Source organism: Setaria italica, chromosome VI (genome assembly GCF_000263155.2).
Source record: "Setaria italica strain Yugu1 chromosome VI, Setaria_italica_v2.0, whole genome shotgun sequence".
NCBI lineage: Eukaryota > Viridiplantae > Streptophyta > Magnoliopsida > Poales > Poaceae > Setaria > Setaria italica.
This window is the reverse complement of record NC_028455.1, coordinates 35,847,286-35,870,748: the sequence shown is the minus strand read 5'-3', so window position 1 is coordinate 35,870,748 and position 23,463 is coordinate 35,847,286. Positions and strand designations below refer to the sequence as shown.

Genomic DNA, 23,463 nt, shown 5'->3' with positions numbered 1-23,463 from the left:
ACTTCTTTTGCTGCTGGGCTCGGGAAGCCCGGGATTCCAAGTTTGGCCCAATGGGCCTAGATAAACGAATAAAACCTCTGCTGCTTGCTTGCTTGGCCCGCCCGTCGTCCTCCCTCCCATCCTCTTCTTCCTTCCTGACGCATCTTCGGCTGCTGCCAACCGTAAACCCTAGCCGCCGCCGCCGCCGCCGCCGCCGCCGCAGATCTTCTTGAGATGGGAGGCAAGTGCCCGCACCGCAAGGTCAAGAAGCGCCGCCTCTCGCACAAGACGGCTCGCCGTGGCAAGTTCCTCCTCAAGGCCGACGATGCCGTCTACGAGGAGCTCGTCAAGCTGGCCGACCACGGGAAGGACGCCGAAGCCAAGGAGCTCCCCGTCGACGAAGACCTCCCCGGCATGGGACAGTTCTACTGCCTCCACTGCGAGTATGCTTTTCCCCCTTCAACCGATCTGCTGTCTCTTCTCCCCTCTCTCATAACTGTTCGTGAGGCATCCTCTTGCCTTGTTGTATCGATAGAAACAAAACAGTAGGGAAATTTCACTTTGCTGGGGTTCATTCCTTTGAAATTAATTGTACGCGTGCAATTTATATGCTGCTGCTGCTGATTTGCACCCAACCGCCCTTTGTTTATATTGTATAGACGCAATAAAACGTTGAGTTTGATGTCAGTGTAGACTAAACGGTGAACCATTGGTGATCTCTGGGTAGTTCGGATGGTTGGTTGAATTTTTGTGGTAGTTGATACCTTGAATCAATTTGGATAGATTAGCAACTGTTGCAAGGAATTTAGATTTGATTGTTGGCATTACTATGCCTGTGATAAGCTGCAATCCTCTTGCAAAAGTGCTATAACATAACATATGTTATGGTTTTGGCTGCAGCCGTTACTTTGCAAGCGAGAGCGTGAAGGATGAGCACTACCGCTCAAAGCGCCACAAGAAAAGGTGATTCTTTTGCTTCTTCTTTATGATGTTGTAACCAGTATTCAGAGATGGTACAGATGCAAATGTTGCTTGAACACATGCTAGCCTTGCATAGGCTACCCAATTAAACGAAAGCATTTGATTTATGCTGCCAGTGTGATGGACAAACTTGTGAGTTATGCTTGTTAGATGTGATGTTGAAGGATCAATTAGTTTGAATTGCTAGGTCAGGGCAATGCAATCAATCTGTTAGAACACTGTAATACAACTAGCTGCATTTAAACCAGTTATTTAGAGTTGAGACTTTTCTGTTTGTTGGTGTACATTTCATGGTAGCTAAATAAGTCTTGGGTCCTGTGATAATGACCTAAGATTGTCAGTATGATATCTTTCCACTGGCCAAGCATGTGAAATATCTGATGTAGGAAGGGTTCCTGGGTGGCATAATTTGATGAACTGTGGCGTCTTCTGTATCTACTGATGACCTCTGTATTGTTGCAGGGTGAAGGTAATGTCTGGGCCGGCCCCACACACGCAACTTGACGCGGACCTTGCTGCTGGAATGGGAATGCCTGACAATGGCCTGAAGCTCATGTCCATGTGAAGGAACAAGGGACCTCTTGTTAGTAGTTGTTCCATGTTTTTCTTGCTGTCATACATCTGAAGTTTGCTTGGCTCAGTAGCTAATGGAGTTCAGGGGTCAATGCCTGTATCATGAATCAGTTACCTATCAACGTTGGTGATGATAATGTCTTGTACCATTTGGCTGCAGATTGTGTGTTTTCTGCTAGCACTATGATATAGAGTTGGCTTTACAGGCTGTGCGGTTTGATGAAGGCAAGGTGCCAGGGGATGTTGAGGCACACTGGTAGTGGTAGGTTTTACTAGTTAGGTAACCTTGGCTGTTCCATGTGTGATGGATGAATGGTACCATGAAGACAGATCTGCCAGGACAGCAGCACTTGTCAGCTTCCATTCTCTGCAGATTTCTTAGATCTATATGTTTTGCCTTCACCACTGGATGCATCTAGATCTGGCTATTTCCTGAGGGTTGAAGTGGACCAAATGAAATGATGGTTTGAGTAGCAGGAGCATGTCCGGAAGGGATGGGAATCTTTCTTTGATCTCAAGCAACGGCTGTCCATGTCTATGGGTATTCCCTTTGCCTGTTGTTTGAGATCTCAGCACTGCGCGCCCTATGCAACTTGCTATTCCCTGAAAGCTACTGCTACCTGCTGTTGCAATCAAAAGGCTTTGATTTGCCTTTCTTTCTTTCTTTGACATATGTTACATGGCCCAGAAAATTGTTGGAATGCCAGATGGCTCTCTCATCTCTTGTCGACTCTGGACATGGGGTTGATGAGAGGATAGGCTTAAGGGCTGTTTGGCAATAAGGTGTTAAAATTTAACACCTGTCACATCAGATGTTTGGATGCTAATTAGAAGTATTAAACATAGGTTAATTACAAAACTAAATGCACAGATGGAGTGTAATTCGCGAGACGAATCTATTAAACCTAATTAGTTCATGATTTGATAATGTGGTGCTACAGTAACCATTTGCTAATGATGGATTAATTAGGTTTAATAGATTCGTCTCGCAAATTAGCACAGGGTTCTGCAATTAGTTTTATAATTAGCTCATGTTTAGTTCTCCTAATTAGCATCCGAACATCCGATGTGACACTGTTAAAGTTTAACACCTCGTATCCAAACACCCCCTTAGGCTGGCTCAGATTTGGCACTGGGGAGTGTTTGGGAGGCTTCCTGCTGTAGATTTCATCCAGGAGGGATGGATGGGCCAATTCCTCATTCAGCCATATGCTGGTAGCAGCAGTGCCTGTGTTGCTGTTGGGGCACACAATCATGTGGATTTTTTGTGCTGATGAAAAGGTGGAATTGGTAGGGTGTCCCAGTTTCCTCAGTCCCATGCTCGATCTATCCCACTACTGCTACTGGCACTGGATGAATGAATGAAATGGAGTAGACGAGACGAGTAGTGGAGTTGGAGTACAAGTCACGCGCGCCTACCATGTTCCTGTTCTTCTATCCATTTGCCATTTCCTTGCCCATGTGACGCGACACTACCAAGTCAATCGCTGGGGCTCTCCTCTCGGCCCTGATTTCCTGCAACCCTGCCTGCCCTGAGTCTTCTTGTTCACATTCGGTCGCCTGAAACCACTGTTGCGTTTGCCAGGTCATACGCAATTGCAGTCTTCTCGTGTTTGGATGCAGTTTGGTTGAAATGCTAGCGCAAGTTCAGCTGCTGGCTGCTGCTACCCAAGGATTCTCTGCAGAGGAGAGACAACCGAACCAATGGAGCTTGCAATTTCTTTTGTTCAGTGGGAAATGCGCATGTCCTAACATAGTAGTGCCTTTAATTTCCCATCTCTGGTATATAGTAAGTTACTGTATACAATAAGGTCCTGCTGCTGCTTTCTGTTGTACTAGTAGTACATTTCCGTCCCAGCAAGCAGTACCAATAAAAAAAAGAAGAAGAATGCTACCTTCCTGACTAATCATGCTAATCATGAACTAATTAGGCTTAATAGTGAATTAGTCCTCATTTATATAATTATTTTTATCATTAGCCTATATTTAATCATCCAAATTGGCATCCAAACATCCGATGTGACCCGGTCTAAACTTGAGCCCAAGTTCCAAACACCTCCTAACAACCAACAGCTACATTTGGGGGAATGCTAACTTCTCAGCATCCAAAGTATACAAATCAATGATTGGGCACACAAGCACCCATCCAGCCTATAATTGGCTTGGAGATCCAAACACCAAATGGAACATAAGGTCTTCTTTTGTTTGTTACTCAAAGATGACCTCTTGAGGCGAAAAAGAATGGTTCTGTAATCATACACTTGTGACATGTGCATCCTACAGAGGCCTGAAACTGCTGCACATCTTTTCTTACGGTGCAATTTTGCAAAAGCATGTTGGGAATCCAACATGTTGGGAATCCATTGGCATCTCAGGTGGTAACCACAAGACCTGTTCTTCAAATCTTTTCTAGGATAAAACAGCATCCGGGAGTTCCGTTCTTCATGGAAATCATCGTACTTATGACATGGAGCATTTGGACCATAAGGAATGACTGGATCTTCAATGACATTGGTCCCTCAGTGAATGCCTGCAAAGGAAGATTCATTTCTGAATTCTCCCTCGTTCTTTGAGAGCTAAACCTAACCTTGTCCCTGCTATGCAATCTTGGCTCAACTCACTGTAATCGTCTTTTGTTTCTCGTTCGCTCTTCTTTTCATTTCTTGGTACTCCTCGTAAGTTTTATTTGTACTGCTTTTCTCTTTTTTTTTAATATATTAATCAGTAAGAAGAAGAGCAAGGTTTACAAAATGAAAGAAACTAGGAAGCCGACGAGGAGGGTCCAGCTCCAGGTGCAGCACCGGTCGTGAGCCTCTGCAGCTGCAGCATGCGCGCGTAGCATCCGTCGGGGTGGTGCTTGAGCAGGTGGGAGTGCGATCCCTGCTCCACCACCTTGCCGTCGTCGATGACGGCGATGCTGTGTGCGCCGCGCACGGTGGCCAGCCGGTGCGCGACGACGATGGTGGTGCGCCCCGCCCCGGCGCGGTCGAGCGCCTCCTGCACGCACCGCTCGGACTCGGCGTCGAGCGCGCTGGTGGCCTCGTCCAGCAGCATGATGGGCGCCTTCTTCAGGAGCGCGCGCGCGATGGCGATCCGCTGCCGCTGCCCGCCGGAGAGCTGCACCCCGCGCTCCCCCACCTGCGTCCGGTACCCCTCCGGCAGCGCCGAGATGAACTTGTGCGCGTTCGCCTGGGCCGCCGCCTCCACCACCTCCGCCTCCGTCGCGCCCTCCTCGCGCCCGTACGCGATGTTGTCGTGGATGCTCGCCGCGAACAGGAAGGGCTCCTGCGGCACCACCGCCACCACCCGCCGCAGCGCCCGTAGGTTGTACTTGCGCACGTCCTTGCCGTCCAGGAGCACCCTCCCGGAGCTCGGCTCGTAGAAGCGCAGCACCAGCGCCAGCACGGAGCTCTTGCCGCACCCGCTCGGCCCCACCAGCGCCAGCGTCTTCCCCGCGCGCGCCCGGAGGCTGAGGTCCCGGAGCACCTGCACGTCCGGCCGCGTCGGGTACGCGAAGTCCACGTGCCTGAGCTCCACCTCGCCGCGGGGCCGGTCGGGCACGGGCGCCGCGTCCACGTCGTCGGGCTCCACCTCCGTCTTGCGGTCGATGGTCTCGAACAAGGAGCGCATGGCGCGCCCGCCCTTGACGAAGTCCGGCGCCAGCGTCAGTGTCTCGGCGGCGCCGTTGGCGGAGACCATGAGCACCATGAACACGCGGATGGTGCGCGAGAAGTCGGACACGCCGTGCTTAACCAGCCACGCCGCGTACCACAGCCCCAGCGCGTACGACGCGTAGAGCAGGAACTGCGCCACGCCGTAGCCGATGCCGGCGATCTGCCCCTTCCACACGCACCGCCGCAGCGGGCCCCGCAGGTTGGACTCGAAGAGCCCCGTGATCTTGCGCTCCGCGTTGAAGGCCGCCACCGTGCGCAGGTTCGCCACGGCTTCGCCGGCGATCTGCGTGGCCCGGGCGTGCGCCGCCTCCAGGTCCCCCGAGAAGCCCTTCATGAACATCTTCTGCAGCACGGTGGCGCCCACCACGAGCGGGAACACGGCGAGGAGCACCAGCGCGAGGCGCCACTGCAGGACGAACCCCGCCGTGCACGCCACCAGCAGCAGCGCCGAGTTCTGCACGATTACCGAGATGCGGTCCCCGATGGCGGACCGCACGTTCTGGGCGTCCAGCGCCAGCCGGGCGGCGACGCGCGCGCTCGCGTTCTCGTCGGCGTCGAACCAGGCCATCTCGTTGCGGAGCACGGCGGCGAACATCTTCTCGCGCACGCGCTTTGTCAGGTTCTCGCCGACGGCGTCCCAGAACACGTGCTGCACCGTGTTGAACACCAGCGCCGCCGACGACATGCCGATGAGCAGGTAGCAGTACTTGGCGATCTGGCGCTCCATGTAGCGCGGGTCGGCGGCGTAGTACACGCTGAGCACGGCGCTGAGCACGTAGGCGAAGATGGCGCTGAAGGAGCCGCACACCATGGAGCCCAGGGATCCCAGGAGCGCGTAGCCCCACTCGGGCGAGTTCATCCTGGCCAGCCGGAGGAAGGAGCTGGCCCCGGCGCGGAAGGCCATCTGCTTGGACGACGAGTCGTGGTGGTGGGCGATGGAGAGGGTGAAGTCGGCGGTGGAGAAGTCGGAGAGGCGGCGCGAGTAGGGGGAGCGGCCGTAGGAGGAGTTGCGCGTCATGATCGGGGAGCTCACCGAGTTGCGGGCGCTCGACGGCCTGGCGCTGCTCCGGCGGGCGTTCACCAGCGCCGCCTCGTGCGCCTGCTCCTGCATGCGGATCAGCTTGGCGTAGGTGCCTTGCTCCCCCTTGGCCATGAGCTCGTCGTGCGTGCCCATCTCCGACACGGCGCCGCCCTGCAGCACCGCCACCAGGTCGGCCTTACGGATGGTGGAGAGGCGGTGGGCGATCACCAGGGTGGTGCGCCCGATCATGAACCGGTCCAGTGCCTCCTGCACCAGCTTCTCCGACTCCGAGTCCAGCGCGCTCGTCGCCTCGTCCAGCAGAAGGATCGCCGGGTTCTTGAGCATGGCGCGGGCGATGGCGATGCGCTGCTTCTGGCCGCCGGAGAGCTGGAGACCGCGATCGCCGACCTGCAGGCATTGCACCGTACTACCCAAAGTCAACGCAAACAGCTTTCTTTGACTGCCATCTCATGCATCATCTCTCTCAGGACTCATCAAGAGTATATACTAATATAATAATGGTAGCAAACTGAAATGAATTGTTTGACCATGCCTTGCCTTGCCTTGCTTAGTGTGGAATCAAAGAAAGCATGAAAGCAGTCTACCATGTTCATGGTACTGGTACTATATTACTAGCTCTGATTTGATTTGATTTGATTTGATTAATCCCTTTCCCAGATGAGATGTGATTAACTAACAAAGAGACTGCCTGCCGGCCATTGACAGTAAAATACTAAGCAGCATGTCAGCATGGGCCTGAGCCTGACACTCTCTTTCTTTCTTTCTTTCTTTCTTTCTTTCTCATGACAAGGAGAGGAAGATGCCTCTTGCCTACTGCTAGGACTAGGACTCTAGGAGTATAGTAAGAGCAGGCAGGACAGACAGACAGGGAGATTGATTCTTCATTCTTGGGATCAAAATCTACTTGACATTCCTGACAAAATGCCAACTTGGAATTTGGTCTGCTTTACATTTGGATTCCTACTGGGAGTTCTACTTCTTTCTAACCCAGAGCATGATGTCAGTGCTCTTCTTTCAGTCTAGCTGTTAGAAGATTGCACTAGTGAAAATTGCTACTACTTCTTTTTTTCAGTCTCTCTGCAATCAGCAGCTGGTGCTAGTGAAGAAAAAAAGATTGTCATGGCAAAGAATCTTGGCATGTTACTTGCAGGTAACCCGGCAACAGGAACAGCAAATCTGATAGCAACAGCCTCCTAACAACTGCCCCTCCCTCCCAACAAGTGTGGTGAGTGGTGTGATGGACCCGACCCCATGGCCCATGCTGCTCATGTGCTGCTGCTGCTGCTGCCTAACAAGCACGAGCAGTGATCTGTCCAACCAGTAGCATCCGAGAGCTAGCTAGGCAGGCACGAGCGCGACGCATGAATGAACAGGAACAAAACGATATGATGCTAGTAGATGCATGATGGCATGGTGGAGAAAAAGGATGCAGCTGAAAGCAACCATGTTTATAGTTTACCTGCGTGTCGTAGCCTTGTGGGAGCTTGATGATGAAGGAGTGGGCGTTGGCCACCCTGGCGGCCTCCTCCATCTCTGCCTGCGTGGCGGTCTCGCTCTCCCGCCCCAGCAGCAGGTTCTCCTTGATGCTCGTCGCGAACAGCGTCGGCTCCTGACTCACCAGGCCCATCTGCTGGCGGAGCCACCGGAGCTTCAGGCTCTTGAGATCATGCCCGTCGAGCAGGATCTGCCCTGCAATTCCCATCACTCTCTCAGCCATTATCGGTCACAGTAGCAGCATCTTGGATTCTTGGCAGGCAATAGTTTGTTTTCTACTAGACTTTTTGCCTACTAGCCACCTACTAGGAGTGTATAGCTATGATGTATTGCTATGACTATGACTGTGACTGAACAAGAGGATGCTTGCTTGACGGAAGCAGCCCATGAGGCCGGCAAGCTCTGCTCCAATCCAAGCATTCACTTCACTTTCGGCTCTGTTCGCACTGCTTGCTTGCACCACCCAGCAATGGGCAATGCTGATTACTGATGGCCGATTGGCAACTGAAATGGCTGATTACTGTGAAGATCGAAGAAGAGAATGTAACCAACAGTAGGTAGGTACCTGCGCTGGGGTCGTAGAACCTCTCGATGAGCGAGACGACGGTGCTCTTCCCGGAGCCGGAGCTGCCGACCAGCGCGATGGTCTTTCCGGCGGGCACGGTGAGCGAGAAGGCGCGCAGGATGGGCACGTCCGGCCGCGTCGGGTACGCGAAGTCGACGCCCCGCATCTCCACCCGCCCCGTGACGGATTCCAGCTCAACCTGGCCGTCCCGCGAGATCCCCGGCTTGTGGTCGATGATGCGGAAGATCTTGGCCGCCGCGACGCGCGCCTTGGCGAAGGCGGCCATGCTGGGCGCCGACTGCCCCAGGGCGATGCCCCCGATCATGACGGAGAACATGGTGGCGATGGCGAGCCCTCCGTTGGTGCGGTGGGCGCGCACCAGGTGGCCCCCGTACCAGAGCAGCAGCCCGTAGCAGCAGAAGACGGTGAAGTAGGTGCCTCCGAGGCCGAGCCCCTTGGCGACGCCGCTCCGGTATCCGATCTTCTGCGCGACGGCCAGCGCCGCCGAGTATGCCCGCATGGCGCGGTCCTCGCCGACGAAGGCCTGCACGATCCGTATCTGCGCCAGCGCCTGCTCGGCGATGGCGCTGGCGCCGGAGAGCGCGTCCTGGCTCCTTGCGGAGAGCTTGGAGAGCGCGGCGGCGCTGAGGCCCCCGATGACGGCGATGAGCGGGACGACGGCGAGCGTGACGAGCGCGAGCTGCCACGCTGCGGTGAATCCGACGACGAATCCGGCGACGAAGGTGGCCATGTAGTGGATGAGGTTTCCGAGCTTCTCGCTGATGGCGTCCTGGACGAGGACGGCGTCGGCGTTGATGGCGTAGATGACGTCGGAGGCGCGGACGTCGGTGTCGAAGAAGGAGACGTCCTGGCGGAGGGCGGCGTCGAGGTAGCGGATGCGCATCCGGGTGGTCTGGCGCTCGCCGGTCCACATCCAGCAGGAGATCTCGGCCCAGGAGGATGCCCAGATGGCTGCCCCCACGACGAGGAAGTAGAATGCGTACTTGACGACGAGGCGGACCATGGTGTCCGGGTCGTCGGCGTGGGAGCCGAAGGAGTCGACGAGGTCGGCGAAGAAGCGGAGGAAGACGGGGAGCGAGCAGCCGTGGACGAGGGCGCCGAGGGTGCCGACGAGCATGAGGACGCAGTCGAGGCCGTCGGCGAAGCGGAAGAGGTCGCGCAGGGCGGCGGGCGGGGTGGCCTTCTTTGCGTCGTCATTGCCACTGCTGGACGCCCTGGCGGCGGCATTGGGAGGTGGAGGTGGAGCAGGGGATTGCTCTGGAGCTGGAGCTGGAGGTGGAGCAGGGGCGGATTCTGTCTCCGGGTGTTGTTGCGGTGGTGCTTCTAGGAAGGCGGCCGCGGCGGGGGACGGGAGGTGGAAGGCCTCGAGCTCCGGGCGCGCCCACTCGTCGGCGGCGTCGGCATGGGGGGCGCCGAGGACGACGACGCGCGCCCTGATCTCGTCCGGGTCGGCGGCGGCGCTGCTGCTGGACATGGGGATTGGGGATGGAGGAGACCTCCAATCCAAACCAATCCACCTGGAACTCGATTGGCAGGCAGAGCAGAGAGCAAAGCACAAGCTGCAGAGGAGTGTTGTGTGACGCCGGGGCCCGGCCAGGGAAGGAGATGGGGATTTGGAATGGCGTCTCTGGAGTGGATGATCCCTCCCTCCCTCTCGCCTCTCTGTCCTCTTCTTATAATAATGCGGAGGCCTGCTTGCTTGGGATTGGAGAGCTCTCAGGCTCAGCACTGCGCTACCACAAACCACAGGCAGCCACACCCCACCAACGCCGGCCCTACCTACTTCTTCTTCATCAGCACTGCTGCCGCGAGCTCCATTCCATTCCATGCTATACTCCTCCTTGTAGTACCACTAAAATTTTTCTAGAATATTTCAAAAAAAACATTTTTTTCTAGAAAAAGAAAAGAAATGTGCTAACATTTTTTACTTGGCAGCTCCTCGATTACATTAGTTTATCAGTTTGAGACTGGTGACATGGGAGCCTTTGACCGGCCGGCACAAGATATGAACAGCAAGAAAACAAGGAAAGGTGGTGCTCCGACAGACAGAGACAGTGCAGGCAGCAGATTACGACGACGACCCTTCTCCTCCAAGCCAGAACGCACAAGCCATTGCATCGGTCGTCGATGAAACTCGATTCTTCATTTGAGTCGTCGCCTTCACATCATGCTCACATGCAGTCATGCAGTGCAGAGCATCTTCGTCTTGGTCAATATAATGTGGATGCCAAGACATGCCTGCTCTGTAACCAAGACTGGCTGACTCCCATGGACCAGACTGCTAGAGCTGTTTCCTTTTTTCCGAGGCATCTAATTTCTCATTATTTTGTTTAAATTAAGGGCATCAGTATGAAAACATTTCACCGAGAACTCTCTAACTACATACGAAAGGTTCCAAAATCATCTGCACCAAATAAAAGTGATTTGACGAACCAGTAATTAACCTTTTTGATGATCTTCCGGTTGTTATAGACGACAGAGTTGCATGCTTCATTTGTTAGGGGAGCAGCAGTAGCTAGCTTTATATATAATTAGCATTTGCTAAGCATGATGGGGCATGTCCTTGCATGCATTATGTAGCTACTACTACTACTCGTGGGTTGATGCAGGAGATCGATCGATCGTGCGTGGTTGCCGCTTGCTTGCATTGTACGACGATGAATCATGCAACTTTTAACGTCCCCCTAGCAGCTAATAAGTGATCATATATCATGCATCCATCCGCATATCTTAATTAGCAACTGAGATAATCATGATTATGATTAATCAACTGGATCGATATGCTTTTCTATCTTGCTCGATCTCCTTTAGCTAGCTTATTTGCATCTACTACTGTACGTCCTGTCGTAGCTGCTGGTTGGAGGCATTATATTATATTGGTGGCTTAATTACCTGGCAAATTCTTGTGAATAAATTGAAAATTAAATCCATCTCGAGAGTTAGTACATGACTTAACTCCTGGCCAGCTTTGGACTAGAACAAATACATCTTAGCAGGTGATGAACTGAAAGGTCCATGAATCACGCGACAGATTGATTTCCGGTGCTAATTAATATAGTCTGCCAGCTCAAATTAACTGCTGAGATGTGCGCGCAATTAATATAATAATATGCTTGATAGTATAGTATATATTATTCTCAACTGCTGATCATACTAGATGGATCCTCATCATGTGTTGACCTGCAGCTTCATTAGTATAGTACTCCTATATAACAAGAGCATGCACTAACTGAAACTTATAGTTTCTTGTTAATATCTGATTGATGATCGAGACGATGGGCACTAGCTAGAGCCCACTCACTCAACTTTTGCATTTGGCCCTTGTTCACTTCCCACCAAACTCCCAACTTTTGCACTATGCAAAAAGAAGATTCCCCATCACATCAAACTTGCGGTACATGTATGGAGTACTAAATGTAGACGAAATCAAAAACTAATTGCACAATTTTGTTGTACTTTGCGAGACGAATCTTTTGAGACTAATTAGTCAATATTTGGACAATAATTCACAAATACAAACGAAACGCTACAGTGTTGCTACAGTAATTTGGCACCTCCCAAATTCCCCAAGTGAACAAGGGCATGGTTGGCATGTGAGCCGCCTCACTCGCTTCCCTTCCTTCACTTACATTTCTTTTTAGCTGTCTGCCTTTGTCTTTCTCGTGCATCCTCCGTAGATACTTATTATTAGTGTAAGAGGTTAGTAAAAATAAAGCTCAACTGCACTGCACTTTTCATGTACTGCACACTTGTCGTTGATTGTTTGCAGGTTACTTACACCTTGTTGCCATCCTTAATTAGCTTGTTAATTCTGCAGAGCACCACCTGCTGCCTACCTTTCTTCTCGCCAAAGCTAAAGGTACTATCTGTGCACAACTTTTAATTGGCCCTTTTCCAGTACCAGCGTGCATGCATGCATCTTCTGCATTGCCTAATAATTGGGGGAGTATAATGTACTGACGGAGAAGCAGCGCCTCGAAATGGTCTGTTGCTCACTGCTACTGACTACTGAAAATGCATGGACTCTGAATCAAAAAAGAAAAAAAAAAAGCCCTTCCTTCCTTTTTAGCTGCTGGGCTGAGGAGAAGAGAAGCCCACAACGACAAAGGAATTTCCAAGTGTCAGCCAGGCAGCAGCAGGCAGGGATGGTTGGTGCTTCCCGCAGTCCTCCTGGCCATTCTTCCTCCCTCCCGATTCTTCTGATCCAGTCTTCTTCCTCAGCCCTCCACCTCCCGCTCAACTGCTCAAGCTCTCCGATCGCACCTGCACCGGCGTCCTCGCCTCCCACCGGCCCGCTCTCCGGAGACATCCTTATGTTCTCCATACAGCCTAGGCAACCTATTTTACAATTTCTGATGCCTTCTTATGTTCTCCATACAGCCTTGTGTCCCTGGAAAGTGATTCAAGTGACACATTTGTGTTTCTCACCTCTAAGTGAAACACTCATCACCTAAAGAGTATGGAACCTAGCTAATATAATTGTTTGAATGCTGCAGATAGGTCTTTCTCTAAATCAAAAGCTAGATGGATATGATTTCCTGTCCTATATAACTTCCGAAAACTGTATAAAGCATATAACTCGAAAACTGTATAAAGCATATAACTGTAAAGCCCACAACGGCCCAATTACATGCGGACAAACCATGTGAAAGTGCCAGAAGCCCATCACACGGACAACCATGCAAAAATTTTAGCCCATCAGCGTCGGACCTTTTTGCTGACATGGGTCAACAATTTGGGCCTCGAGGAAACGAATTAGGCCTGGCGCAGGCCGTGGGCTGCCCGATTTGGTCGATGTTAAAAACAAAACAACATGAAATTATCTACTGACTACTACCACTGTCCCATTCAATACGACGTCCACCAACTCTAAATACATCAAGACAGTCAGGAAGCTCAGCACCATTGAGCGGTTGGAACATTAGGTAGTGCATCAGCTCGCACCTGTAAATCGACCCCTGAACTACAACACCAAAGAAAAAAAAAGAACAGATGAATTTGAAAAGTTAATACACATGACAGGTAACAAAACAACCTGAAAAAAATGCAAAAATAAAAACAGAACGAAAAAGAGGAAGAAAAGAAACTCACCGGGTTGATATCTTTAACTAGCTTCTCCCCATCATAGTACTCCATGTACTTCCACATAAAGAACATACAATCGTTAGGGAGTGCCTGCTTAGTTACTTGGACGAAAGGCTTCTTCCAATTATGAACTCGAAAAAGTTTACAGTTCGAAAGTTGCTGGAATGCAGCATCAATGATAGGGATCTTGGCAAAAGCAGCCTCGTGGCGTTCAAATTGGTCAATACAGCTAATCAAGTAGTCATCAGAATCAAGAACATCTACGCGGCGGTGCAAGAAGTTGAAGCAGTAGAGGAAATAGTGACGACCATCCCTGATTGGAACAAAGATCTGCAAAAAAAAACAACAGTAGACAAAATAGTGAGAACCATCCCTGATTGGAACAAAGATTGAAACATCGTGGATTGCTAGAGAACTGAACAAAAAATTAAGAGTGTGTAGGAGAGTGCCAACCAGTTTTGCTTTGGATAGATCATAGTTAACAATCTGAGATCTGAGAACATCACACACATTAACAAACTCAGGCGTCAAAGATGAATTATCATCTAAAATTCTTTAACACTCTGACACAGCATCCTAAAAAAAAGAATGAAAAAATAAATTAAGCGACAAGAGTACAATGATTTACCAGAAAAAAATAAAAAAATTACATATGGAAAAAAACCAAAATACAAAAAATAACTCACAAAGAAATTAGTAGTGAGGAAAATTCTGTAGCCGACAGAATCCACCTTATGAACAATATCATCGTGCCTTAAATAGTGGACCAAAAAGTCAACAACCATAATCTCCCCTTCAGCTTCATCAGCAAAGCTGGTAAGCAGGTCCGCACCAGTAAGGGAAACGTAAAGAGCAAACTCAATCAAGATTGTACTGCCAAAAAAACAATGAAACAAAAAAAATCAAACACTGCAAAGTAAATTGAGGGACAACACATTGCAAATGCAACAAATAGAGTAGTACATTTGCAACATAAAAACTACAACAATTGCAAATGAAGATAATGGAACGGCAAAAAAATAGACAATTACAACATAGATTGCAAAACAAAAAAATGAAATCAGACATAGCCATAATAAATTACTAAAAGGAAACAGAGAGAATAAAAATTACTCTTTCAAAAAATCATCAGCAGCAATCTTCCTCTTCAAAGCAATAGCCTTGGCAAGAGGTACGTCAGGCCGGCTATTTTGGATAACAAAAGGAGATATATATTTCATCAACCTCTTCAAAAGCCTATCACCAAGGCGCTGGAAAATCAACCTTTGAGCAGTAGTCAAGTCTTGCAACGATACGGATAGGGAATAACGATCTTCCTGCGAGAGTCTGACCGGAGTGTCAACTTGCAGATGTCATCTCGAGAATCTAAAGGAAACCCCATATGAGAAGAACCACAGCTAGAGCATGACTCATCCAAAATAGTACTATGCAACAAACAAAGATCGTCCAGATGCTCTTTATGCTTCTTGACTAAGGAAACGGTTGTCTTTAACACTTCATCCATTTCACTTAGAAACTTCAACAACTCTTTGCCTCCCTTCTTGCTCTCAAAAAACTCCTTATTCTGATCAACAATGACTATCTCCATCCCACAAGCAGCCTCCTCCTCCTGCATCTTTTCAGCTTCAACACCAATAGACATACGAGAAGACCTTACGGCGGGTGGAACTAAAGGCCCAGCACCCGAAGAAGGAACCTCACACACCGAAGGATGGAACTTAGAGGACCACTACTTCAACTTTATAGAAAAGTAATTATTAAACCATGCATAATATAAATGTTTGAAACAATAGGTTTCAAATTATCACAAATAAACATTATAATGGTTATTCTATATGTTGTTTGCTTATTCTTTTTGCATGAATTGCTTTGCTTGGTTTAGATCTAAGTCAGGCTACACCAAACCCAGGCATCCAATCACACCCTAAGAAAATAAACTAACTAAATCTAAGAGAACATGGACTCAATTTGATACAAGACTCACTTGCACACTCTTTATGTGTATATCCTACCATGGTACCACTACACTACATGGCTACCTTGCAATCTCCTACTTGATACCTCTTATGCCATGGTATGGCTAGGAGTGAGGGGAGCATCGCTATTTATAGGTGTTCATGATCATTGTGGTGTTACCATGTGGCAACTTCCACACTCTTCCATACAAGATATCCTAACTCTAGAACCCTCCTCATCCTTATCTAGTTTCTTATATTTCTACCATGCTAAAATATCTAGTTTTAGAGTATTCTACACTTCACCATGAACCATGGCAACTATGGCTCATACATTCTCTCCAATTTTGTAGAACCTTCTTACCTTGTTATGATCTTATCCTTATACATGGCAAAGTTAGTCTTTTAAGATCTCCACAATCTTTTAGAATATTCCAAGTATGCATTGCATATTTCAATAGATGGTGCCTTAAACAGTTAGATGTATAGAACGTGTTTCTTCATGGTGTTATGGAAGAAGAGGTGTATATGAGACAACCTCCAGTTTTTGAAAGCAAGGGAGCTTTGCATCTTGTGTGCAAGTTGGATAAAGCTATCTATGGTTTAAAACAAGCTTGTATGGTAAATTGCAAACCATCCTCGACTCCATTGTCTACCAGCGAGAAGCTTTTGAAGCATGAAGGAGATCCGTTGAATTTGGAGGACAGCACACGATATAGAAGTGCTGTAGGAGCACTACAATACCTTACACTCACCAGACTTAATTTAGCATTCTTGGTTAACAAAGCATGTGACCTGTAGACGGCAGCCGTCTAAACTGTTGAACATGCCCTTACATCACATCACCACATTGCTGGCGCCTCTGATTATTTAGGAGCACGTGCTTTTAAGCGGAAAGCTACGTGGATCATATCGATGGATCAACTGAAAACGAGAACAATGACAAACGACGACTTCAACAACCTCGGCCTGATCGAAGGGGCTCGTCCCTGCCATGCAAGCCACGTCACCATTAATAACCGGCTACACGGGGACGGTGCGGTTGTCGCGGTCGTTGTCGCCGGACATCTCCTCCAGCGACTTGCCCTTGGACTCGGGCACCAGCAACGTGAAGAGCAGGCCCAGGGCGTTGCAGCCGGCGAGGAGGAACAGCGCGTTGCGCACGCCGATGCCCGCCGGGTACCCGTGCTCCGTCTTGGCCGGGTCCTTGCTCTGCGCCAGGTACAGGAACCCGAAGGAGCCCACGATGGCGCCCAGCTTCCCCGACGCCGCCGAGACGCCGTGGCACGTCGACCGCAGCCTCGCCGGGAAGATCTCCGCGGGCACGATGAAGGTGGTGGCGTTGGGCCCGAAGTTGGCGAAGAAGAAGGTGAAGCCGTACATGACGACGAAGCCGGCGACGTGGTTGCTCGTCCAGTGCTGGTACGGGAAGGCCATCCCCAGCATGAACACCGTCATGAAGAAGAAGCCCATCATCTGGATCTTGAAGCGCCCCACCACGTCGATCAGCGCCACCGTGAACCAGTAGCCCGGCACCGTGCCGCACAGCGCGATCAGCGACTGCGCCCGGGCGATGCGGAAGAGCTCCTCCAGCGCGCTCATGGTCGCCGCCCTGGGGATCCACCCCACCGCCGCGAAGATGTCCTTCTGGAACAGGTTCTGCGAGTAGAAGGCGATGTCCAGCAGGAACCACGTCGCCGACGTGCCCAGGAGGTGGAGACCGTGACGCCGCACGAACTCACCCGAGAACAACCCGAACTGCTTCTCCTTCTGCTTCTGTTTGTGGTCGTCGTCATTTGCATTGCCGGCGGCCTGCTGATCCTCATCTGCAGCGGCAGCGCCAGAGGCAGACATGATCTCCACCTGCAGCACCTTGGACATGTCGGCGGCCGCCTGCTTGGCGTTCCTGGCCACCAGCGCCGTGTACCGCGCCGTCTCGGGCATCTTGGTGCGCCAGTAGTAGGTGAGCGCCGCCGGCATCGCGCCCAGCATCAGGATGATCCGCCACACGTAGTCGGCCTGCGGCGGCGTCGAGGCGGCGGGGTCGGCGGCGTACGCCGGCGCCGGGAAGCGGACCTTGAACGCGGCGGACACGACGATGGCCACGAGGCCGCCGGCCATGATGCCGAAGCCCTGCATGGCGAAGACGGCGGCGATGAAGGCCCCCCGCGTCTTCTTGTTGGCGTACTCGGACATGATGGTTGCGGAGAGCGGGTAGTCGCCGCCGATGCCGAACCCCAGCCAGAAGCGGAAGAAGCAGAGCGTGGCCATGACGGAGGCCGGCGTGTGGCCGAAGGAGAGCCCCGACGCGACGGAGCAGAGGACCATGAGCATGAGCGTCATGCCATAGACCTTCTTACGGCCGAGCTTGTCGCCCAGCCAGCCGAAGAAGAGCTGCCCTGAGAGGGTGCCGACGAATGCGACGCCGTTGACGGCGGCGGAGACGTGCGGCGGGAGGGTGCCGGGGGCCGGGGAGCCGTCGACGCGGTAGTAGATGCGGCCGAGGAGCTTGGTGACGAGGGAGATGCAGAAGAGGTCGTAGGCGTCGGTGAAGAAGCCCATCCCCGCGACCACGATGGCCGTGAAGTGGTACCATTGCGTCTTGGCGGCGTCGAGCGCGCTCAGCACCTGCAGGTCGCCGCCAGCCATGCTTGCCTGGTTGGTTGCTCTGGGGCGGCCGCTATATTTATACGCCGCCAACCAAGGATCTCCATGGCGCCACGGCCGAATATTCGACGGACGGAAGCCCGTTTGACCGTCGTCGTTGGTGGTCGGTGGGCCCCACGCCATGGACAATTCATATATGCAGGTTCTGATTCCAGAGAGCGAGGATCGTTAAACATTGCAAGACAAAAAAAGTCTAACACCAGTGTGACGTGGCACCCAAGTAATTTCGATCATCAACATATATAGTGGGTATTCTATGCAAGTTCGGGTGCCTGCTCCAACGACCCTTTGATGGAATCAAAATTCAATCTCGGGATCGAAAGTAAGCATTATTAAGCGAACGAGCATGCAGGTGCATAGTAAAAATTACGAACCTAGAAAGGTTAAAATGTCTTACAATTTGGAACGGAGGATGCCACTACCAGCATATCACTAGTAGAAGAAAATAAAAAAGAGATGAGAAATGGAATGGAATGATCGAGCTCTGAGCAAAGCATTCTAGAGGTCGCATTAGCTAGCAGTATAATACTAAAAGGTAGTGCACTGTCAATAATGATGGTATATTATAAAGTAATATAGAAATGTAATTAAGGTGCGTGGCCGGTCAAATCAAATAAAGTGGTAGGAGAGAATTAATATACATGCTCATCAGGGTTACATTACATGGGAGGTCAGCTGATGTCGTTGTTGCCATGCATGCTTCTTTAGTTTGTGTCCTCACAAGGTGCTGCCCTCCAGCGGCCACTTCATCGAGACGCCACGTTCATTCTCCCATATTTTTCTCAAATTGTCCCTTGCTTTTACCTAGCTAGCTAGCTCCCCCGTTGTATTGTATCTTTTCTTTTCAGCAATATATATATAATGCCGATACAGATGATTATTCTCGCCTCATCATTTTCCCAGGAGTTGATTGTGCTTAAATATTCTGCATTGTTATTGCTCCCAAGAATATGTTGAATTTTGATCACTAGTACTGTACTAGTCAAATTGTCATTAGCTGGTGGTACCAAGTTTTTCTTTTCCTTTCTTTGAATAATAATAAAACTAAAGCCTGCTTATTCCCAATTAATCATAGTAATAGTCAATTTACATTATTTGTTCCTTCTAATTAAAAAGATGCATTTATCCGTCACAGGGATCTTGCTCGCTCAACTACGAGTGCAGTCCTGCTTCCCCAGTTCTTCCATGTACCATTTCTATCTATCTAATTAAGAAGAAGAAGAAGAAGAACGGCAAACAGGTAACTGTATGGGCTGAAGTTATCGGACTCTGGTGGGCTGTAGTTCCAGTTTGGCCAGTTTTTGTGGGTGAAGTCCAACAACTAATTGGACCGACAGAGACGCTAGCTAGCTTCTTTGTCCGTCCCAAGTCCAAAAAATCCCAAGGAAAACAGTGACCACTAAGTATGCGTTTGGATGAGAGACAATGTAGAACGGGATGATCCCGTTTCAGTTTTCTGGGATGAGATGATACTATTTCATGTTTGGTTAGAGGGACAGGGGCGTCCCTATTTTTTGTTTGATTTGAGGGATAAACGTGGGATGGGACGATCCCGTTTTCTGTTTGGATCGAGGGACAAATGGTTATGATAACCTCCCGCACAAATACGGTGACATTACCTCCTACCTCACCTCCTACCTCTCGTACCTTCTTTCTAACAATAATTGCAGCTTTCCTTTTGATATAAATACAACTTTCAATTTTTTGGTTACACAATATATATAGTTTGAATCATATATAATTCATTTACCATCAAATGACATTCATATACAGATGGTATTTACCATACTTCCATTACATCAAATTCATACCTTACACAAAATAGAAAGTTCAAGGCATACAAGATAGGCCACAGTTAGCAAAAGAAATGTGACAAAAGAGATGTTACAACTATCAGGTGTAACAAACATGGCCTAATTAGCAAAAGAAAGCTTTACCACTATCACTAGTTGTATGTTCCAAAAGCACCATACTGTCCAGGGAACCTCTCACTAACAAACATAGCCATCCAATGTAACTGGTGCTCAAATGGCAAGCCATAGAAAGCTTTACCAGTGAGAGGATTGGCCACCAGATGAGCATAGTACGTGGATATCTGAAGATCATTAAAGCCTGAAACTGAAAGGCTATTCACTTTAGCAAAGAGATCTTCTGGCAGCTCATTGTTTGATTTAGCAACCTGCATTATAGCCATGGCAAGCTTGTCACCAACTTTGTTGAACGCACCAATCAGTCCATCCTCTTCACTTTCAACAATCTTGGCCCTCTTGTTAGGTCTTGCATTAGATGTTGCCCCTTCCTCAAAAGCACTGCTAGGATCATCTCCTGTACCATTTGCAGCTCCATCTTCAGTGTCATCATCTTCTGTACCAAGAGGAGCACTTGAATCCTTTGCAAACTTGCCTGTAGCCATATCCTTCCCAAAGATTGTTTCCATCTCAGCATAGTTCTCAAGAGGCTTGTTTAAATACTCAGCATCAGCCTTGTGATCCTATAATGCAATAGAAATAAGTACGAAAAATATGATAAGAACAAGACCACAAAACGATAGAAACTAGATTACGTGCACATGGCCATTGTAGTGCTCCTCGTCAAGGGTGATGATGTAGTTATCTTCATCAAATCCAGATGCACTCAAGCTCTTGAGTCTTGTTATCTTGGCCCACTTTCTTTGCCATGTCTTTAGATGATTCTTAATCTGCTCACCATTGAGTGTAGTGTTGAATTTTTCATTGACAGCTCTAGCACATGCATTAAAATAGATCTTTTTGAAGCCCTTTCCTGTTTTAACACCACTAGCAACCACATTGGCAAGATTTTTTAGCATGAAAGTGGACATTGGCGCTGTCCAGGCAGCCACACTAGTACCTCTCCCAAGTCCCTCGACATGGCCGTCCATTGCCTGCCATGAACAAAAAAAACAGCAAGTATCGTATGTCAGTCCCTCGACATGGTTGTCCAACTCTTGAGCCTTTTTACTGCAATCTGTTCATGCAAAAGAGCCCACATGAATGATACTATCCAAATCAGCACAAACCACTTGGCTCACTGCATATATTTCCATGATTCCAGGGCACAATAAAAAAGATCATGAAAAAAGAAACAAGATCAGTAGGAGAACTACAACTGCACAATAAACAATAGCCACATGAGAAGGATGCTGGTGGTACGTAATCCTGAAATAACCAAAGCCACATGTGGTACATTTCAGTTAGCATAGCTATATTCTCTGGAGCATCAGAAAAATTATAAGTGGCAAGCAATTTAGCAATACACGTCAAAAGTAAAAGCTTCACGATATATAGTAGAAAAGCAACCGATATACGGTATACAATTGTAAATAAGCTTATCACACATCCTTAAGATTTGATAATGCAAATGACAATAACAAGCATGCAGCAGTAACCTCTGAAATTTTACATTTTACAGCACCTTAAAAATGTAAAGATCAATTAAAATGCAGCTAGCAAGCACAACACTTCTGGTCCAATTTTTTGCCATACAGTTTTTTGACATAACAAAAACTAACCACCAAGCACAGCACAATCACAATAAGCTGCAAAGAAGAACTAAGAGCTAATAAACAGGAACCACCAAGCACAGCACAATCACAACACTTCTGAATGTTTTTTTCTTTGAAAACAAGAAGTCACAAACCAGTACACTATAGAAGTCAGTACACTATACCCAACTCCATCCTCCTCAATAATCAATATGAAAAATATTATCATGTCCGTACAACTGAAATATAGCAACAATATGTCCATACAGCACAAATAAAATAAGAAAAATACTTGCGAAACTGAAATACATCAACAAACTAGTGGGTACTAATTAATATTGTTGTTTTGACGGTCTGCCCACATCTGATCAGCAATGCTTTGCCTAAAATTAACCATCTCGGTATGCTCACTTGCTTGTCCACTGTATGTTGTAGCATGGTTATAACTTGGCAAATTATTTTCTTCCATGAAGAACTCATCAATTCCATCTTGTATGACCCAATTGTGAATGATGCAGCAAGCAACAACAATATCTACTTGAGTCGGGAAAGGAAAGAAAGGAGTGGCATCATCTAGAATTTTGAATCTTCTCTTTAGACACCCAAATGCACGCTCTACTGTGATACGAAGAGATGAGTGCCTAAGGTTGAATAGCTCCTTCTCATTTTGTACAGGATTATTCCTCCACTCATTCAAGTGGTAACGAACACCACGAAAAGGGGGCAAGAATCCTGGTTTTGCTCCATATCCGGCATCAACTAGGTAGAATTTCCCTAAAATGTGATGGAAATTTGATCATATTTCTATTATATCAACGATTCATATGGAGAATTTGATATGCTATTAGTGTATTACCTTGTGGCACTCGAAGTCCATTCTCACGCTCCAAAGCATCTCGTAATACTAGTGCATCATGTGCTGTCCCCTCCCAACCAGCTAATACATAGGTGAACCGGAGATCAAAATCTACGGCAGCCATTACATTTTGAGAGGCATATGACTTCCTACCACGAAAGGATAACTCCATATCCTTAGGAACAGAGGCTCTTACATGTGTACCATCGATGGCTCCAATACAATCCTTAAAGTAAGGATCCCATCTGTGGTTTTCTAGAATTTTGGTAGGAGTTTCCAATGACGGTGGCCTAATTAATTCCCCTCGTAGCTCACCAACAGCACGAAGAACCTTGTTAAAATAACGGCTGACCGTTTCTCCAGATCTATCAAAATTAGTCCCAACCAATCTGTTCCTAAGGTTGTGCCCCACAGTATTTAGAAACATTGCCACTTGCTGCTCAACAGAACAATGGATGGTATCTTCGAGCAAACCACGATCCCTGAATAGGTTGCAAAATCGAAAGAACTTGGCTCTATTGAGTCTTAGCATGTTTACACAAACTATATCATCCTTCCAAATTTTGTTGTTTAGATATTCAAGTCTCATCCTATCTCTTTCATCGATAGGTCCATAAGTAATACCTTCTCTCCTTGCAGCTCGCTTACGTTTTCTAGACTCAATAATAACCATAGCCATCATTGACAACAACATATATGCAGCAGCAGTACAAGTAACAACCTTGGTTTGTTGATCCATCTATAGCACAAAAACCAAAGAATTTAGGACTATATATATACCACCAACCACTACCAGCACATCACAAAAATACATTGAATCCTACTGCACACACACCTGTAACCAATACCGACATTATTGCACAAATGTATTCATTCAGAAATTGTGGTTGCGATGGCAGAAGCTAGCTTCATATTGGTGGTAATTAAGATAATCCAGTAAGGGAGCAAGAAAAGATACAAAGACAGAGGAGAGTAATAATACTTTCAAGATACAAGGAGCATAGCACAAGGTGGATTTGTGTGATATTGCATATGAATTGAGTTGTGAAATGCACACATATTTAGCACA

The 23,463-nt window shown here is 48.6% G+C and overlaps 4 protein-coding genes across 4 annotated transcripts; 1 reads left to right on the top strand and 3 right to left on the bottom strand.

Moving 5' to 3' along the window:
- Window positions 1-88: 88 nt before the first annotated feature.
- On the top strand, window positions 89-1,876 carry LOC101763030 (zinc finger protein 593 homolog). The gene is made up of 3 exons (XM_004974197.4): window positions 89-422; window positions 880-942; window positions 1,423-1,876. The coding sequence occupies exons 1-3, from the start codon at window positions 214-216 to the stop codon at window positions 1,523-1,525; spliced, it is 375 nt and encodes a 124-aa protein (XP_004974254.1). The 5' UTR covers window positions 89-213; the 3' UTR covers window positions 1,526-1,876.
- Window positions 1,877-4,008: 2,132 nt separating this feature from the next.
- LOC101762620 (ABC transporter B family member 1) lies at window positions 4,009-10,030 on the bottom strand. Its single transcript, XM_004974196.4, has 3 exons — window positions 8,309-10,030; window positions 7,709-7,938; window positions 4,009-6,636 (listed from the first exon to the last, which is right to left on the bottom strand). Exons 1-3 carry the CDS (start codon window positions 9,801-9,803, stop codon window positions 4,294-4,296), a joined length of 4,068 nt encoding a protein of 1,355 aa, XP_004974253.1. The 5' UTR covers window positions 9,804-10,030; the 3' UTR covers window positions 4,009-4,293.
- Window positions 10,031-16,083: 6,053 nt separating this feature from the next.
- On the bottom strand, window positions 16,084-18,018 carry LOC101762220 (inorganic phosphate transporter 1-6). Its single transcript, XM_004974195.2, has one exon. The coding sequence runs from the start codon at window positions 18,016-18,018 to the stop codon at window positions 16,393-16,395; it is 1,626 nt and encodes a 541-aa protein (XP_004974252.1). The 3' UTR covers window positions 16,084-16,392.
- A 3,848-nt stretch (window positions 18,019-21,866) lies between these two features.
- LOC101761018 (protein ALP1-like) lies at window positions 21,867-23,133 on the bottom strand. Its single transcript, XM_022827815.1, has 2 exons — window positions 22,395-23,133; window positions 21,867-22,312 (listed from the first exon to the last, which is right to left on the bottom strand). Exons 1-2 carry the CDS (start codon window positions 23,131-23,133, stop codon window positions 21,867-21,869), a joined length of 1,185 nt encoding a protein of 394 aa, XP_022683550.1.
- Window positions 23,134-23,463: the final 330 nt, after the last annotated feature.

What these genes read in the sequence shown, in the direction of transcription:
- LOC101763030 (XM_004974197.4), top strand. Translation starts at nt 214, where the DNA reads ATGGGAGGCAAGTGCCCGCACCGCAAGGTCAAGAAGCGCCGCCTCTCG. An exon ending in TTCTACTGCCTCCACTGCGA is followed by an intron (nt 423 to 879) that starts GTATGCTTTTCC and finishes TTTTGGCTGCAG; the next exon opens with CCGTTACTTTGCAAGCGAGA. An exon ending in TCAAAGCGCCACAAGAAAAG is followed by an intron (nt 943 to 1,422) that starts GTGATTCTTTTG and finishes GTATTGTTGCAG; the next exon opens with GGTGAAGGTAATGTCTGGGC.
- LOC101762620 (XM_004974196.4), bottom strand. Translation starts at nt 9,803, where the DNA reads ATGTCCAGCAGCAGCGCCGCCGCCGACCCGGACGAGATCAGGGCGCGC. An exon ending in GTTCTACGACCCCAGCGCAG is followed by an intron (nt 7,939 to 8,308) that starts GTACCTACCTAC and finishes TGGGAATTGCAG; the next exon opens with GGCAGATCCTGCTCGACGGG. An exon ending in CACAAGGCTACGACACGCAG is followed by an intron (nt 6,637 to 7,708) that starts GTAAACTATAAA and finishes CAATGCCTGCAG; the next exon opens with GTCGGCGATCGCGGTCTCCA.
- LOC101762220 (XM_004974195.2), bottom strand. Translation starts at nt 18,018, where the DNA reads ATGGCTGGCGGCGACCTGCAGGTGCTGAGCGCGCTCGACGCCGCCAAG.
- LOC101761018 (XM_022827815.1), bottom strand. Translation starts at nt 23,133, where the DNA reads ATGGATCAACAAACCAAGGTTGTTACTTGTACTGCTGCTGCATATATG. An exon ending in TGGACTTCGAGTGCCACAAG is followed by an intron (nt 22,313 to 22,394) that starts GTAATACACTAA and finishes ATCACATTTTAG; the next exon opens with GGAAATTCTACCTAGTTGAT.